This window comes from Musa acuminata, chromosome BXJ2-7 (assembly GCF_036884655.1).
Source record: "Musa acuminata AAA Group cultivar baxijiao chromosome BXJ2-7, Cavendish_Baxijiao_AAA, whole genome shotgun sequence".
Classification (NCBI taxonomy): domain Eukaryota; kingdom Viridiplantae; phylum Streptophyta; class Magnoliopsida; order Zingiberales; family Musaceae; genus Musa; species Musa acuminata.
The window spans coordinates 7,200,065-7,217,606 of NC_088344.1; the positions used below are offsets into that span (position 1 = coordinate 7,200,065).

General features: G+C 43.3%; 3 protein-coding genes and 1 pseudogene across 4 annotated transcripts; 3 read left to right on the top strand and 1 right to left on the bottom strand.

The window, feature by feature from the left end:
• The first annotated feature begins 25 nt into the window (after nt 1-25).
• Nucleotides 26-5,826, top strand: LOC135616926 (uncharacterized). 2 transcript variants are annotated; one of them, XM_065116668.1, is made up of 8 exons: nt 26-170; nt 2,653-2,811; nt 2,889-2,958; nt 3,040-3,155; nt 3,378-3,493; nt 4,389-4,502; nt 4,585-4,665; nt 5,514-5,826. In XM_065116668.1, exons 2-6 carry the CDS (start codon nt 2,714-2,716, stop codon nt 4,391-4,393), a joined length of 405 nt encoding a protein of 134 aa, XP_064972740.1. In that variant the 5' UTR covers nt 26-170; nt 2,653-2,713; the 3' UTR covers nt 4,394-4,502; nt 4,585-4,665; nt 5,514-5,826. The 2 variants fall into 2 exon arrangements, with proteins under 2 accessions (XP_064972740.1, XP_064972741.1); XM_065116669.1 differs by having other exon boundaries at nt 3,378-3,470.
• Nucleotides 5,827-8,162: 2,336 nt separating this feature from the next.
• Nucleotides 8,163-9,152, top strand: LOC135616306 (protodermal factor 1-like). Its single transcript, XM_065115504.1, has 3 exons — nt 8,163-8,335; nt 8,477-8,621; nt 8,697-9,152. Exons 1-3 carry the CDS (start codon nt 8,209-8,211, stop codon nt 9,013-9,015), a joined length of 591 nt encoding a protein of 196 aa, XP_064971576.1. The 5' UTR covers nt 8,163-8,208; the 3' UTR covers nt 9,016-9,152.
• A 2,779-nt stretch (nt 9,153-11,931) lies between these two features.
• LOC103991784 (protein GRAVITROPIC IN THE LIGHT 1-like) lies at nt 11,932-14,110 on the bottom strand (annotated as a pseudogene).
• Nucleotides 14,111-14,127: 17 nt separating this feature from the next.
• Nucleotides 14,128-16,706, top strand: LOC135616927 (U-box domain-containing protein 17-like). Its single transcript, XM_065116670.1, has one exon. The coding sequence runs from the start codon at nt 14,333-14,335 to the stop codon at nt 16,520-16,522; it is 2,190 nt and encodes a 729-aa protein (XP_064972742.1). The 5' UTR covers nt 14,128-14,332; the 3' UTR covers nt 16,523-16,706.
• The last annotated feature ends 836 nt before the right edge of the window (nt 16,707-17,542 follow it).

Genomic DNA, 17,542 nt, shown 5'->3' on the forward strand with positions numbered 1-17,542 from the left:
GCCGCAATCTGTTCCCGGTTTTGTGGTCCGTAATCCCTCTCTTTATATGGCGTACCTATTACTCGGCATTCGCGCCGGGCGAAAGTGTGGACCCTAAGGTCTGCCGAGGAATGGAGTGCAGCTACGGTCTCTCCTTGCGGTCTTCGGCTTCCGCTCTTCTCAGTCCTCAGGTACCTGTTTTGGCATTTGATTTCTGATGTTCGAGTGGTAGGAGAGCTCCGTTTACTAGCTCGCAATCACCTCATCGGCATCATGGTCGCCCTTATTTATCTATCTGCATTTTTGGTAAATACACTTGATTGTTTGCTGTGTGAACTGCTGTTCGCATGTCTCTTTACTATAGTGAATAACCGCGAGCACGTCTCAATGTGCACGCGAGAGTGAAGCAGAAGGATATGGAAACTGAATTATAGGAAGGTCAGCCATGACTAATGCCATGCCTAAACAGTACAAATGGATAATTTTTTTGATTTTTTTTTTCTGATTTCCCTGATGATGGAATAATGGCATTGTGGTAGCTCCCATGATTATAATTTATGGGGTATTAGATGACTAAATATACATAGACAGAAAAGTAAAGGAAATAAGAAAGCAAAATAAGTGAGTTTATTAGCATTAATATATTTTAGTCACTCATTTATTTTAACTTTTACAGTTTAAATGAGTGTGTAAGCTTCACAGATTTCAATCAACTTTTTTTTTTAAATGATTTGACTTTGAATAGTTAATATCTTTGCCCCAAAGAAAAATCTTTTATAGGGACAAATACTTGGTTTTCAAATCATTGTGTAGAATTCAGAACAACAAACACAATGGCATTCGAAAGGGAATCAATTTTAGCTTGAATTTTGAAACAGTCATTCCCAGATTGCCATGATTTCCACTGGCAATATATCTATTTGAAAATTAAAGAGATTTTAAATCTTATTCTTAGTAAAAATGAGTTTGGAAAGGGAAAATAAGTACAGAACAAGAACTCAATTTTGGATATTGAATTCAAGCCAATACAAGATCAGACCGGAATATGTCCAAATCCAATCTGGTATACTGGCACATGGTATGCCAGAAGTATCATGGTACAAAGAAGAAGTGAGGGGAGGAAGGGGGGAGAGGAGGAGGAGGAGGAAAAAAAGGAGGCAGCGAAGGAGGAGAGGCACAAGAGGAGGAGAGGAGGCCGCTGTGACGGAGGGCGAGGAGTAATGATCAATAGGGTCAGTAGGTGGCTGGATAGCCGGAGGTGTGGATGTGGAAGGTGTGACAACGACAATGAATAGTGCAAGCAACAAAGCGAGAGAGAGAGAGAGAGAGAGAGAGAGAGGTGCACATGATGTATTGGGGGGGTATGCTATTAGGTATTTTGGTTTTTAATTTTTTAGAATTAAAAAATAAAAAAGTACTACATCGGGCTTACTGTATGGTCCAGGCCTGGTATTAGTTATTAGGTTTCCTTGTAGTGGAGTATGAGTATGTTTAAGGGTGTGCAATAGTGATGTTTATTTATCAAGTCAGAGAAATGATGTCTATTCTAAGAATAATTGAGATCTAACTCAAACTTGAATATGCATACCATCGGCTTACATAACATAAATCCTTCATTTGATGTTAATTTGGCTGGTAAAACACAGTAATCTCTTATATCTTTGCTTTAGTGTCTAACTGATATGATGATATTATTCTCCAAGATGAGCTATATGATTTCTTTAGTTTAGTTTCTGACTGATATGATGATATTATTCACCAATCAAACTAAATTGCGTGGGTATATTATATGATGTTATTTTTTCCCGGACAACATCATATAATATTGCTTTTTCAAAGTGTTGTTAAAACTATGCACGGAAAATTGCTTTGCATAATTGACATATTCATGATGCTTAGATTTGAGTCTTTACTAACTTAATAGTACCCATGTACTGATATGCAATCCTATTTGCAATGAAAGCTGAAACTTACTGTCATGTTCCACCAAACCAAGTGAATTATCTGCATGAATAAGTTTCTAAATTTGATGGACTTCTTCTTTCTGTTTTTTCCATGTTATCATAATTTTCTGTTAACAATTTAGAGTGAAATTTTTTATACTACTTAATAATGACCATTTGTTGTAAAACTTTCTGGGCTTGATGTTTTCTTGAGAGGGAATATAATTATATGATTGCTACTGTAATATTGTGTTGGCCTTGTATTCACGTTAATGCTACTGAATAGGACGAAAACACACTATCTTGGAACTAGTTGTATTTTTCCTATATAATTACTCTTGTAACACTTCTAGGTCTGGCTCCAAAATGTTTGCTAACAAATGCTTTCGGAGTCCATGCCCTAACTGCCACAGTAAGAATATATATACCTTATCATGCTAAAATAATAGTCCCAGGACCAGTCTTAACAATAAAAAATCTGTCTTCTTACCTCATAATAAATTCTTTGGTTGAATGGCTTATAGACATTTAATACTTTCTGACAACTAAAGATTTCTTGTAGATGCTTTTAACATCTATTTTCAGATTTCTTGTAGATGCTCTTAATTGTGCAATTGATAGTCAAATAAGTGCCTTTAATGATTAAGTTAGTTTCGATTCTTTTGTCACTATGCTAAATTAATGCCATGTGAACTACATAGTTGAAGATTCAATGTTTTTATGTGTCCAGAATTTTTCTACACCTGAAGACCTTTCAGCATATGATGGTATTGAAATGAGGGTAAAAGGTGATGGACGTCGTTACAAGCTCATTTTACGTACTAGTTCTGATTGGGACACGGTCGGTTATCCTGCAAGCTTTGACACTACAAAAGAGCAGTGGCAGACAGTATGTTTTACCTCCATTTGGATGCATTGTGGCTCAATTATTTGCTAGTTAAGCTAACTACCATTTTCTTCATTTAGGCCTATATTTCGTGCTCGGACTGTGGTTGATGCTGCACCTTTCGATCCAAGCAATATAATTTCACTTCAGGCTTGTTTCTTAATTCTCTCTCCCTTTCTTTCTTGTTAAAATTGGATGTCTCTTGTAATGCAAATAGACATTCTTGTTCAGCTTATGTACAGCAAGTTCGAATATGATGGAAAACTCAACCCAACTTTTGTGGAAGGATCATTTCAGCTTCCATTTTCAAGCATACGAGCATACATTAATGAGCCTATCACTCCCAGGTTTCATTCTTCATTATGAAATAATATCCTGTTTAAAGATTCATTGTGGAAGGTTCAGATTCGACAGGAGTGTGTAACATAGCCAGTCCTAAAACCAAAATGGGGAAGGCATTATAATTATGCATAATTAATCTGTGTTTGTCTGGCACAGAGGGTAGCCTAGTTGCATTTTGAGTTGTTTATATGGAAGAATCACACCTCTGATAGGGCTTCATTATGCAGGTTTGTACATGAGAGCTCTGCAGGAGTTACTCGACCTGACAGACCCGGACTGGATCTAAGCAAACAACCACCTGCAGTGCGCTTGAACAAAGAGTTAGGATTTATCCTCACTGAAGGTTACTTCACTGAACTTAGTTGCCATCTGCATGTATGTATATGTATACATGCGTATATATGTATACATGTGTACATGTACATATATATGTATACACATACATACATGTATATGTCTATCCAATTGTAACTCTGTAATCAGAAGTGTCTATTCATCATATACAAGGCAAAAGAGTTAAAGCATTATTGTTTATGATCAAGAAATTCACAGAGAAATCTGCTTTGTTTAAAATAAACAAGCGTTATTTCTAATTTATTGCAAATCTGTTAAATATATATAACAAATTCTGGTCCATGAGCAATTATCACGACAATGTCATTTTTTAAGTATGAATAGGTCGCATTGGTTTTTCATATTTTCTTGTGGTTTTGGCCTTTTGGGACTGACTCATTAAGGTGCGGTTTTTGATATCTACAAGTTGTAGATATGTCTTAGGAGAGATCAAAATTGAAATAGAGATTGAAGTTGATTTTGATATATAAATTTGGTTTTGTGAAATTTCGAAATTTACTATTTTTACAAAGTCAATGTCATACTGTGTCATATTAAGAATGTCAACATGTGCATCTAAGTGCAAAAAACATGTTGTATTTATAGTTGGAAACAATTCAAACCATATCAAGTACAATCCATCATCCTCCCAGTGTACCTGGAATTCATTGTACACCATCCATTTATACATCATCAACTAGACTGCCCATGACAAATTTTAATGTATCATGTGTAACTTTATATTGTATGTTATACCCAAATGGTGATCTAAATATAATTTATATGGAAGCAAAAATACACGGTTATGATAGGTAATCAATCACCTTGAATTGATTGTGGCAATGGTAGCAAAAATATTTAAATTTTAAGTTTCTACAGTTGTTCATTCTGTATTTTTACTTCAGGGTGAAGATTTGATACGTGAAAGTGGTATTCCTTATTCAATTGTTCAACCATGTGCACTAACAGAAGAACCTGCAGGAGCTGATCTCATTTTCGATCAAGGAGACAATATAACGGTATTAAAGTCATTTAGGTAGATATAGCTTGTGTGATATCTTTGTGTATCTTAAATTCATGTCTACCTTCTGCGACTTTCAGGGTAAGATCTCAAGGGAGGAGGTTGCACGAATCTGTGTTGCGGCTCTGAGTAGCCCTTACGCATGCGGGAAGACCTTCGAGGTAAAAAAGGTTCATGTTGACGTATGTTCTGCAAGTATCTGTTTATCAGAAGTTATTAGCTTTTCAAATCGACTAAAATGAAAGAACAAAATAATCTCCCATGATATAGATGGAAATACATATTAACCAATTAGTAAATAACCTGCTTTTAGCCTAGGACTAAATTGTTCTACACTTTTAACTTGTATCAGATTAGTATTTATGACTCTTTTTTTTTCAATGTCTTGCTCTGTTTTATCTATTATTCCCTCACAATGTATATGATCAGTGGTTCGCTGAAGCCATGCTTGAATATGTGTATTCTATGGCCTGCCAAAATTAGATGAATGGACTACTATTCCTCTATCACTCGTTCATTCTCCTTGATCATAGATGGTTGGATATTTGCTTTGTTGAGTTAATTGGCCTAAATCCCATATGAAAATCTAAATTTATCTGTACTTTTAGCTTTGGAAGAAAATTTGAACATGACTTCATTCAACATTATCGCCTTGTAAAGGTGTATGAATTTTTAAAGATCTAATTGTAATTACGATTGAAAATAATCGATGATGAAAAGATACTGTTGTGTCATGTTGAGTAAATTTTACTGAAAATTAATGATGAAATTTGTAATAGCCTCCTGATTTACTTAAAAGGATTAGACGGTCTGTTACCATTGGCTTAAAATTAAGCATTTTGAGTCTAGTTCAGACTCAAAAAGTTAATAAGTTCTGCTAACAGAATCGATCGTGCGACAAGATTGCATTCTCTTAAGCATGATGCATCGTGATAGTGCTTTTTTTTTTTTTTTGCATTTTCTGTGAGTACTTATGCAAGTATTCTTTTTTGTTTATATATGTATGCAGGTTAAAAGTACTGTGCCGTTCAACGAGCCTTATGTGGTCGACCCTGAAAACCCTCCCCCTGAAAAGGATTACGATGAGTACTTCAAGAATCTGAAGGAGGGTGTCACAGGCAAAGAAGCCTCAGAAGGGAGCCCGGCGCCAGTTTGAGATTTATACATATGCAGAGTTGTTTGCATCCTAATCCTACTTGTGCAGATGTTAGCTTCTTCCAAATGTATGTCAAGCCATGCTCTATAAATGTATCAATAACAGTCTATTATTTGCTTGAGGTGCAAATATGAATCAAAGACTTCTTGCACTGATTTTCTTGTCAGCCTTTTTTTTGTTTTCTCATTCATTTTTTCTATTCCATGTGAATATTCATTTATGTAAGTCGATAACAGACTTTGAATACTCAATAACAGAGAAGTTTTTTGTTCTTTTTTTTTCTGAAAGATAGTAACTGTCTTAGAAACAAATTCTCAGTTATTTACATTTAGGATAAATTTGAAATTTTAGAAAAATAAAACACGCTGATAATTTCTGAAAAATCAGGATGCTCTGGTAATTTTTGAAATCATTAACATACTATGATAAATAATAATAATTACAATAATAAATACTTGAAACTTTTCCTTCATAATAAATACAATAATGATGAATGAAAAAAACCCTTCGTTAAAAAAAAGGACAATAAAGAAGAATAAAACTATTATTGTGCTTGTTTGACTCTTTCTTTATTGTCTCCATGTAAATGGTCGTAATTTGTACTACTCTTAGATCCTGACTCTATCTTCACCCAACATTTCCGTTTTCTTACTTAAATGAGAAGAAAGGGAATGGTAATCCAAATTGGAGGGGATGAAGTGACAAGCATAGTGATCACTTATCAGTCTAATTATATATTACTCTTATAATTAGACCTCCTTATTATCTTGATTCTTAAATTTAAAAAAATTATATTGAAGTATCTATAGTTATAAAATAAAATATTTATCCTCATTTACCTTAATGTCATCGGTTTTACTGATTGAAGATATAACATGTGACAACACGTGTATGAATGATACAAAAATGATGGACAAAAAAGTAAGTTCAATAGTGATAACAGATAGTGGCACTATAAGTTACTGTTGTGATGATGGTCGACGATAATAACTCGATAGTTGACCTTGCTAATGTCGATCTAAACATCAACAACAACAAGGAATAGGAGACAAAGTGGTGAGATATTTACGTCGGCACCCAAGGAGGAAGAGGAGGGAGGTGAGGCAAAACGATCGACGCCACACTACTCTTCCTCCTCCAATGCTACTCTACATTTAAGTCAGCACCGGAGGAGAAAAATGAGGCAGGTCAGAGATCTGCATCACCAATGACAAGGAGAGAGGAGGAAGATAAGACAAGTGAGGTAGAGCGATACGATATCATTCATGCATTTACTGTCACATGATATATCCTCTTTCACATGATATATCTTCCATCGGTAAAACTAATGATATTAGAGTAAATGAGATTAGATGTTTCACTTTAATAATTATAAGGATTTTAATATAATTTTGAAAAGTATAGAGATCTTGATGTTAAAGAGGTTTAACGTGTTGATCAAACTGATAGTATTAAGATAAATAAGATTAAATATTTTATCTTCATAATTATATAAATTTTAATATAATTTTTTTTAATTTAGAAATTAGCCTAACTTATCCGACCTTACTATATTAGTGTGACGAGCATCTCCATCATGTCATGTCATGAGGTATGGGGTCTTTCTAGCGAGAAGCCTTTTGGGTTGGGAAACAAGACTAAATTGCTTGCACCGGTCATGTAGTAACATTTCCCTCCAAGATAGGTCTCCTTGTAAATTTTAATACATCCCTTTAACCTCTCCTCCCACATACTCTCCGTAGTTCTTCAATGGCAGCGCACTCGAGTGTTAGCTGGATCCTGTGATGGAATGTGCAAGCAGTAAAGCCTGTAGACCACGACGGATCAATCAAAGATCTACTGCTCCTGTTAGGATTCCTCCACAAACATAAATAATATTGTTCCTAACTATCAATCTTGTTAGGTTTTGAATTAAGGTCAAGCAGATCTAGTCTGTCCTCTTCATGGCACTTTGGTACGAGTCAGGCCTCACCTACTCCTCCCTGTCGCGATTCGTATGAAGAAGAACTCGGGAGGAAGACGAGAAGACCACTCTGCACACATTTATTATTGGGATTTACTGCAGAGAATGAGACTTGTCAGTCTCTGGTACACTGCGAACGCTTCAGAGCTCCAGCTCATGCTTGCTCGGAGAGTTACTGCAGCAGAGTGCCCGGAGAGACACCTGCAAAACCTAACGCTTGAACATAAGAAGAAACTGTTGCCTTAACATAAATTCATGTTGAGAGAGAAACATCCAAGAAAAGAGAACATCAACAACTGAGATCATTACATCCAATGTCATGATGATACATTGAAATCAGTAGTGGCCAGCTGGTAATAGTGTTTGTGTTCTTTCTTCTTTTGTTCGACTGTATGGCAAAAGATCATTTAATGTCGTCCAACTACCAAAATTTATGCTCGTGAATGCTCTGCCGTGGATCTAATTGCTCCTTGTCTGTGTATTTATGTACGTGCATGCTCACTCCTGCTCGTTGCAGCAGCTGCTTCTTTCTCCTCCGTTCCACCTCTCTCTCTGTCAGTCTGTCTCTTCCTTCTGTTGGTGTGCATGGAGTGGCAGGAAAGAGCGCAGAATTCCTTGCTTTGTCTTCTCTTAGTTGGATCCGTGGTTACTCCTGTCATCAGCCGAAGCTTACAGGAGTTCAGTGAGCAGAAGAACTTCTATCCTCAAACACGTACTCTGTCTCTGTCTCATATCATCATCACCTTGTTTTCAGTGTCGAGTGTGTGCAGGCGTCATTGCAGTGCAACTTAACCGGTAGAGTTCAATGCAAGCTTCGGTTTGGCGTCGTCCTTACGGTTTGCTGGTGGTGCAGGTTCACACACGACACCACATCGCCCGACTCCCTCCGGTGGTGGCCATGGAACTCCGACGCCCGACGGTGCTCACTCCTTTCCCGTCGTCAAGCCCCCATCCACCCCCACCGGCTCACACACTCCTCTTTTCAATGGCACCTGCAAGTAAGCACGGTGAACTGCCATCTACAAGCTCTAGAGTGAACACCACTTCGCTCATCGCTTTTCGTCTGTCTTCAGATACTGGGGCTCTCACCCCGATGCCATCGTCGCCGTCATCGGGTCCCTGGGCACCGTGGGCGATCTCTTCGGCCATGGCTGCGCCGCCATCTTCGGCAGCAACCCCACCCTGCACGACGCGCTGACCAACACCCGGACCGACGGCTACGGCGCTCTCTTCCGCGAGGGAACCGCCGCGCTGCTGAACTCGATGACCGACAGCAAGTACCCCTTCACCACCAAGCAGGTGAAGTTCTCCTTCGCCGGCGCCATCACCTCCGACGGCGCCGCCGAAGCCCAGGCTGATATCTTCAAGCAAGCCAACGAGGGCAAGTTCTAGCCGGCCATTGCATGCATGATTCCAGAGCCTTCGACTGCCTGCATTAAACGTAGTTACATGCGTGCGCGTGCGGTGCTGTAGTTGTTCCTGTATCATTATCTCCTGTTGCTGTGGCTGTTCCTCAACATGCATCTTTCATGCATGGCAGAAATAAATCCATCATTCTTCCATCGGCTGTTCTTTGTGCGGATGTCAACTTCCTAACATTCCTCGATGCGCTAATTCCCGATCATACTAAGAACTCTTATAATAATTATCGCATCAATTATGTTGGAAATTTTAGCTCTTTTATCTCTTCTATCTAAAGATTATATGAGTGTTTTATTTATAGAAGGGTAAACTCAAGAATTTTGATTTATGGGTGAGAGTTATAATTTTGGATTTAATATTTTTGATTAATAAATTACATTAATTTTGAAATTGATTATGTTTTTTTAGGATCAAATATTTTAATAAAAATCATTATTCGAAGCTCGACCAAAATTGGAAGCGTCGACTCCCACGCCATGCCACTTTACGATAGATAGGATAGTGAACAGTGGGCCACCGGACACGAGCGGACATGACGCCGTTGGTTGCTTAGGAGTGGGGGAAAGGGGTAGGTGGGTCCCCTCGCCGACAAGACGACGGCGGTGCACATCCCGGTCGGCAGGCGACGCACGTTGTCCCGCCGAGAATGAGAACTCTGCGACACAAACAAAGATTGCGTACTGTGTACGTACATGCCCACACATGTATACGGTGCACAGTAATGAAATCTTAAGTCGATTAGTCCCGTGTGAGTTGGATTGGATTAGATTTTAGATAATATACGCATCGAAAACTCCTCTAAAAGGTTTCATCGATTGTAACATATGTAGATAGCGTGTGAGAACTCTATCCACAAAAGAATTGGAATCTGGTGATCACCAACTAAAGAGTCAGTCGGCAAGAATAAGATGTTTGGGGCCTCAAACCATATCAAATTGAATCAGTTCTTTCGGTTTTTGCAAGGTCGACAAAAGGAGTTCTCTCCTCTTTCTTTCTTTCTTTCTTTCTCTCTTTCTTCCTCTCTGTCTTCTGGATCGGATTCTTGAGACTAGACGCTATAGCAATCTGTTTTATTGCAGTGGCATATGATTCTATCTCAAAGTAAAGCTGAACTGAGAATTAACGTGTAGAGAGAAGAATGGTTCCCACAATCCATGGAGGAAGACTCCAGTGGCCTTTTTTGACTTTGGGCACGCGGAGAGAGAGAGAGAGAGAGAGAGAGAGAGAGAGAGAGAGAGAAGGGAGCGGAAGACGAGCCCACCACCTTTGTCACAATATAATGCCACTCGGAGCCCTGCGAAACCTTCCTGAGCTAACACACACACACCGTTCCTACCTCTCTCAATGGCCTCATCTTGCAAGGCAATCGCACTTGTTCTCATCTTCTTTCTCCTCCTTGCACCACCTCTACAAGCCCGGGAGCTGCTCGACCCGCGGAAGGAGGAGAAGGTTGGATCCTTGACAGCTGATGGTTCAAGCTCGCCACCATCTTCTCCGAGCGAAAACGAAACCAGGAGGATGGTGGCATCGGTCCCCAGCCCCGGCGTCGGCCATTAGCTTCGTCGAACCCTTCCCTTCTTGTGTTTGTATTCCATGCGAATTTTTGTAGCGCAGCTTCATGCATGCTTTCTTTCTTCCCTCACACTGCTGTAGCTCTCGATCATTTGTTTCTTCATTGGATTGGCTTGATGCACTGAGTGCCCGCTTGCACAGGAGATCACAGTCGTGATAATACATTCGGTTGCTTCTCTTTTGTTGTTCTCCATCCTTGTTAGTCTCCAAGGTTCTCAAACTCTTGTGGTTTTGGCAATTACACTTTCCCGATCGACTGGATTGAAGTCATGAGTGGGTACAGATGCTGAGCTTTCTTAATGGAAGGAAAAGCTTGATGTATGCTATTGCTAGAATCCGATTCAGACGGCAAGGTTGTTGTCGTTCACCAGAACAAGAAACACGTAATGGCTTATCCTAAACTTACGGAGCACTTCGAAACCTCTAGTCATACTCCATTACCTTCTTCAACTACCAATCACCTGAAGCATTCTTGATAGATTTTCGTGCTCCTTCGATCACCAACAAATATCCAACTGTTAGATTCTCATATAAACCTGCAACTGCTTGTCAACGCTGCTTTAGATGAGATTGTTCGTCTTCAGATGCATGCCAGTCAACTCGAACGTCAAAACCCAGAAGCTTATGTGAACCGATCGTATACTAGAAAGCAAGAAGCTCATTGCCGACCTGGTGGTTAAGGATGCGCAGCCTCTCGAGGCATATCTGGAAAGGCGACCGGGGACGCGGTTCGCAAAGCCAATGCCGGGGCGGGAAGTACATGGAAACAGCACCCCACACATGGCGTTCTTGTCGGAGAATAACGCGGCATGAATGGGACTCCGGACGAGACCAAGCACTTGTTTTGGATGGCTGCGAGACGCTATTGTGGTCACCCGAGGGTGATCCTGAGACACCGAAAGGTTTTGGTGAAGTTGATGCCCCGTCTTCTTGTCGTCGGTAGGTGGAGGCAGATGCAATGTGCAGTGCTGGCTCTCGGACTCGACGAAGCTAATCGCGTCACTTCCATGCCTTCTCCCAGACCAGACAAGAAGGAATGGGCATTAATGCTTGCTTGTATCAACAACAAGGCTTTGTTTCCTGAGATTACATTCCAAACTCGCATGCATATGCATGATTATAGGATGCCTAATCTTGTGATTAGTCCTAATATATATTTTAATTTGATGAGGGTATGACCTCAGCGGAGCAGCAAATAGGACGGATTGTAATCCCTTTGTATATAAATGTCACCAACATGCATTATTAATTAGCATCTACGCATGCTTAATTAATACTCATTAAGAAAAGCTGTAATATAATTACACTCCCAACTAGCTAAATTAATTACACTACCAATAAATACATCGCGTCGCTCGCCTGATGCCTTGAATGCCGTCGGATGGGATCGCACACGATCACGGCCGTTCGTCTACGTTCGGCTCGCGTGAGATGAGATAGACCTTACACTGGATCAGATTTCGGCCCACTCGGAAACCGGGGACGACGGTGAAACCGGCCGCGGCGGGTCGACCGGAGACGGCCGCCTCCCTCCTTGTCGTCCGCCGCCGAAACGCTCTCCATGTACACCTCAGAGAACTGGCTCCCCTGTCGGACCTGGAAGATGAGCCGCTCGGTCTTTGGCTCGAACGAGAAGAAGAGCCAATGGAGGGACCACACCCGTCGTGACATCTAGGCGAACCCAGCGAAGAACTCGGAGCCCGGGAAGCCCGGTCCGGAGCTCACCATCGCCCTCGGGTCGAGATCGTAGAAGGAGGAGGATTCCATCTTCGGGTGCACCAACGACAAGTACTTCGTCCTGCAGAATTACGCCACCGGCGACGGCCGGACGCCTAGACTCTGATTCATTGCGATTGACTTGAGCCTGGTGAATTCGTCGAAGAATTGCTGGCTTCCCACGTGGAGCATTCTTCCAGCGTGGCAAGGCCGAAGCTTTGGCGGTGGAAGCCGGAGAACATCCTCTGTCAGACGTAGGATTCGAACGCGAAGGTCCGGTGGCCGGGGTTCTTCTGGCGGATCACGTCAGGTGGGAATCGAGCCCGCGGCGGCGTCGAGGTCCCAACCGCCGGACTCCATCTCCTTCACCATCAATTGGACGAAGGACCTGATCGATTTGAAGGCTTACCGCAGCGCGGTGAGGAAATGGGTGGCACTGAGCCCAGATAGGTGGAGTGCATCGAGGCGGCGAGGGAAAGGTTGGGTTGGAGCTTGGCCTCCAAAGCTCCGGTCTTTCTCTATTATTCGAGGAGCTCTGCTCCGAGGGCGAGGATCTCGGGGTCCTTGAGCTCGAGCTCCGACCACAGCTTGCAAGTGGTGATCCTGTGGGTCTCGACGAGGTTCTTCAGCTCCTGGAGCTGTGCGGAGAGAGCCGGGTGCACAATCGGATTGGTGCGAGGGTCGAACTGGTTTTAAGTTGGAGCACTTGAGTTCCGAGATGCGCCTGAGCTCGGCAACGACGGCGCCGTCGGCAGATTCTATCGATTACCGATCATAGGAGGACTGCGCAACCTGAAGCTGGGCGTAGGCGGCGTTGACGGCCGAAATGCTGGCGAACAGTTCGGCTAACAGCGACTCCTGCAGCTGCTTCTTCTCATCATCAGGAATGTTCAAGCCATCTCCATGGGGATCAGAGAGGATACCGGAGTAATCGCCAACATCGTTGGCAGCAGGCGGAGGATCTTGGTGATCGTCCGTGCCACCGACCCGAAGTTTGGCGGCGGCAACCTCGCAGGCTCATCTCCTCTTCAACTTCAAGGCAAGCTGGAGAGCGCAGAGGAAGAGAGCAGCGAGAAATGACAGCACTCATTGAAGACGGCAGCAACACATAAACGAGAAGGCCTCTAAGGCTTCAACGAGCGATGTTCGACCTGCAGCGTGATTTGCGTCCCCATCAAAGTCCGATGTACTGATGTCCGATCGACTCGTCGCGAAGGCAAGCAGCAGTGACTCCACATTCAAGCGGGGGGCCGAACCACCGCTGGAAATTTCTCAGGGGTGAGGTGGACGCGGCAATTTCAAATCTATGGACCCCACCTCGGTTGACTTGACTTATCGGTTCGAATGGCAGCTGAGCCTCGGACTCATAGATGAATTATTGATGTCAGACTCATTACACGTGGGTCGCATGGAGCCACCCATTGGTGCTTATTTCTCCTCAATTAATTAAGAATGAAATTCGCAGGAAATTTCTATAGAAGGTAGTGTGTGTGTATATATATATATATATATATATATATATTTCTTTTTTCCTTTCTCGCCAAACACCCGCACGCCCATCCGCCCCCAACCGCGGTGCCGTCGCCGTCGTCTTTTTCCTCGTAACCCTCAACAGCGTCGACTTTACCGACCTAAACCTCACCCACTCCGTCTCAGTCTGAACGCCTGTCGCCTTGCCATTGGCAGGGGAGAAGCAGAAGACCTCCTTAAACAGTGGCCTGTTGGTCTCGTCACCGCCTTTGATTTGTTGCACCGGCAAGCTCTCTATATTAATCATTAGGCACAACAGCAAGGGGCAACGGCGTCTCTGCGGTTCCCATGATGAATTCCCTAAATCACCCCTCCATCTCTTGCTCGCAAAAGAAGGTAAATGTGGAATTTTGTTATTCCTGGACTCCAAATTCCAAAACTAACCCCGAGGTGACATAATCCCATCGCCCGCCACCGAACCAGAACCCTAATATCCCTTATCTTCCCACCCGCGCCCCGCGACCGAGCCATGACCTCACCGTTCGCTTTCCTCTCTGTCCGCCGCCGGCGGTCTCCCCTCTCCGGCATGTTCTTCGCACCCGGCGACCTCGCGGGCTTCGCCCTCGTGCACGCCCTCGTTGCCCTCTCCGCGGATGTCGCCCGCTGCCCCTCCCGATTCCAGCGCTGCAACGCGCGGTCCCTCGTCCGCAGGCTGCGCATCCTGTCTGCCCTCTTCGAATTCCTCGAGGAGTCGTTCGCCTCCTCTCCTTCCTCCCCCCTCCCGCCGCGGTTTCCCTCCTCGGCGGCGCTTTGCCTCAAGGAGCTCTACATCTTCGTCTACCGGTCCAAGATCCTCCTCGAGTACTGCTCCCAGTCGAGCCGGCTCTGGCTTTTGTTGAGGAACCCCCAAATCTCCGGCAGCTTCCACGACCTCGCCCGGGAACTGGCCACGCTTCTCGACGTCATCCCTCTCGACGATCTCCTCCTCACCGTTGACATTCGCGAGCATCTCGAGCTCCTCCGGAGGCAGTGCAAACGGTCCGAGCTTTTTATCGACCCCTATGACGAGGAGCTCCGCCGCAGGATCCACTCATTCTTGCGTCGGCTGGAGACCGGCGTGCTGCCGGATCCGGCGGAGCTCCGGAGCACGTTCGTCGACGGTCTGGGTATCCAGGATGCCAGGGCTTTCCGGACCGAGATTGAGTTCTTGGAAGAGCAGGTCTTTAATCAGGAGGAAGACATGGATCTGCCCGTCGTCGGTGGAGTCATTGCGCTCACCCGGTATTGTAGATTCTTGTTTTTTGGGTTCCAAGAAATGGAATTCGGAAGGCCTTTCGGCGATCAAGGTAGGATATCAAGGAGGCGATTGTCGAGTCTTGGGAGTAGTGTAAGCCAGGGAAGTGCTGATTTCTCGTTGACGATCCCCAAGGACTTCTGCTGCCCGATATCGCTCGATCTGATGAAGGATCCGGTGGTCGTTTCCACCGGCCAGACCTACGATCGCGCTTCCATCACTCAGTGGATCGAAGAAGGGCATCGAACTTGCCCTAATTCCCGCCAGACGCTCGCGAACAGCCGGCTCAGGCCAAACAGAGCTCTCAGAAACCTGATTTCCCAGTGGTGTGCTGCTTATGGAATCCCGTACGGAACTCCCGAGGGCACGGGCACTTCAGCTGAGAGCACTGTGGCAGCATGTAGCAGCAAGGCAGCAATCGAAGCAAACAGAGCCACAGCTAGAATTTTAGTGCAGCAGCTGTCTGCTGGTTCACAGGAATGGAAGACCGTCGCTGCCCGTGAACTCCGGTTGCTGGCGAAGACCGGGAAGGAGAACAGGTCGTTAATTGCTGAGGCTGGGGCCATCCCTCTCCTATGCCGACTGCTCCATTCCACAAACCCGGTTGCTCAAGAGAATGCAGTGACTGCGATACTGAACATATCTATTCACGACAGTAACAAGAGATGGATCATGGAGGAGGAAGGATGTTTGAAATTGATTGTTTATGTTATGATACATGGATTGACTACCGAGGCAAGGGAGAATGCGGCAGCCACATTGTTCAGCTTATCTGCTGTTCACGAGTTCAAGAAAATGATTGCTGATGAGCAGGGTGCTGTGATGGCATTGGCCAATTTGCTGATGCAGGGAAGCACAAGAGGGAAGAAAGATGCTGTGATGGCCTTGTTCAATCTTTCGACCCACCCGGGAAGCTGGTCTCCCATGTTGGACATGGGAGCTGTTTCAGCGCTGGTGGGAGCACTGAGAGACGAATGTGTGGCCGAAGAGGCTGCAGGTGCTCTGGCATTTCTCATGAGGCAGCCTATTGTGGCGCAGACAATTGGTGGTGAGGACACTGCAATCACAAACCTGGTGGGAATAATGAGGAGAGGAACCCCGAAGGGGAAGGAGAATGCAGTAGCAGCTTTGCAGGAGATGTGCCAAAGTGGTGGTTTGGCTGTGACACAAAAGGTAGCCAGGATGCAAGTGTTGAGTGGCTTGATTCGGACCATCTCGTTAACTGGGACAAAGAGGGCCAGAAGAAAGGCTGCATTACTTTCTAAGTTGTGCCAGAGATGTGAGGCACCTACAGCCATGGCATTTGGAAATGACTGGCTTGCGGATCGGACATTAGCGAGAACCAACTCCGTGAGGGGTTCCAGTTTCCGCAGCGGGAACCTATCAGTCTCTGTGTCCATGACCATTCAAGTACCTGTGCTGTAGCTTCAATGTTCATTCCACAGTTGTCATGTACATCACCGCCGGTAAGCCTGTTGGAAAGATTCTTGTATTTATGCTTGGGTAAAATTGCCGGCAAGAGACCAATTGATACACTGTTGTATGTATGTATGTACCATGTAATACATGCTCTGTAAATAATGGTGCAACTTCCTGCGTGTTTAGGTTATGCCATCATTTGATAGATGCTTGCAAGCATTGATACTGTTAGATTACGATAGCATTGGTGGAAAACTGTGTTGTTCCTTTGTGAAAGAGTATGAATTGGGGAGCTGAAATCTGATGCTGCTCATTTCCAAACAGTGCTGTGAAGTACAAGATTACTGATTGCTTTTGTTGAACTAGTGTGTTGATTGACACTTGACACTCATTATGTTTTACTCGATATCATTCATATTCCGGCAATCTTCTTTGACATATGGTTGTTCATCCAGTAATCTGGTGGCAGAGTGCCTTTTCTCCCAGTTAGATGTATCCAGACGCATTTTGTATCGAGGAAACTGTGTTATTTCTGATGTAAGAGCGCTTGTTATCATGCAGTAGATCAATGACCGTTGTGATGAATACAATAGATGGATGAGCAGAAGCTAAATTGTTTTGTTCAAAAATACTACTTTGTGATTATTTGGGTTTCTTGAAACTTTTAAAGGATACTTAAAAGTATTTTTCTGGCAATTGACTCCGAGCTATGTCAAAAGTTGTAAAATATTGATTTAATGATAATGTATAAGACTCATTCATCAAAATATTGATTAAATATGTCATTCGTCTTAGTAAGGATCTTAATAGTTTATCGTAAGATTTTCATTTTCAACTTCGTCTTCATCATTTATAAAAAGAATTTTGGTATTAATGTTAGTATGATATGATCTTTACATGTAGGCTTATTTTTTTCCTTCTTTTTTTTTGTTTTATGGTGCATGATAGGCTATATATTTAATTTAATATACCAACAACATGTTACCCTGAAATAATAATGTTGAAACAATAATTCACAATAGAAAA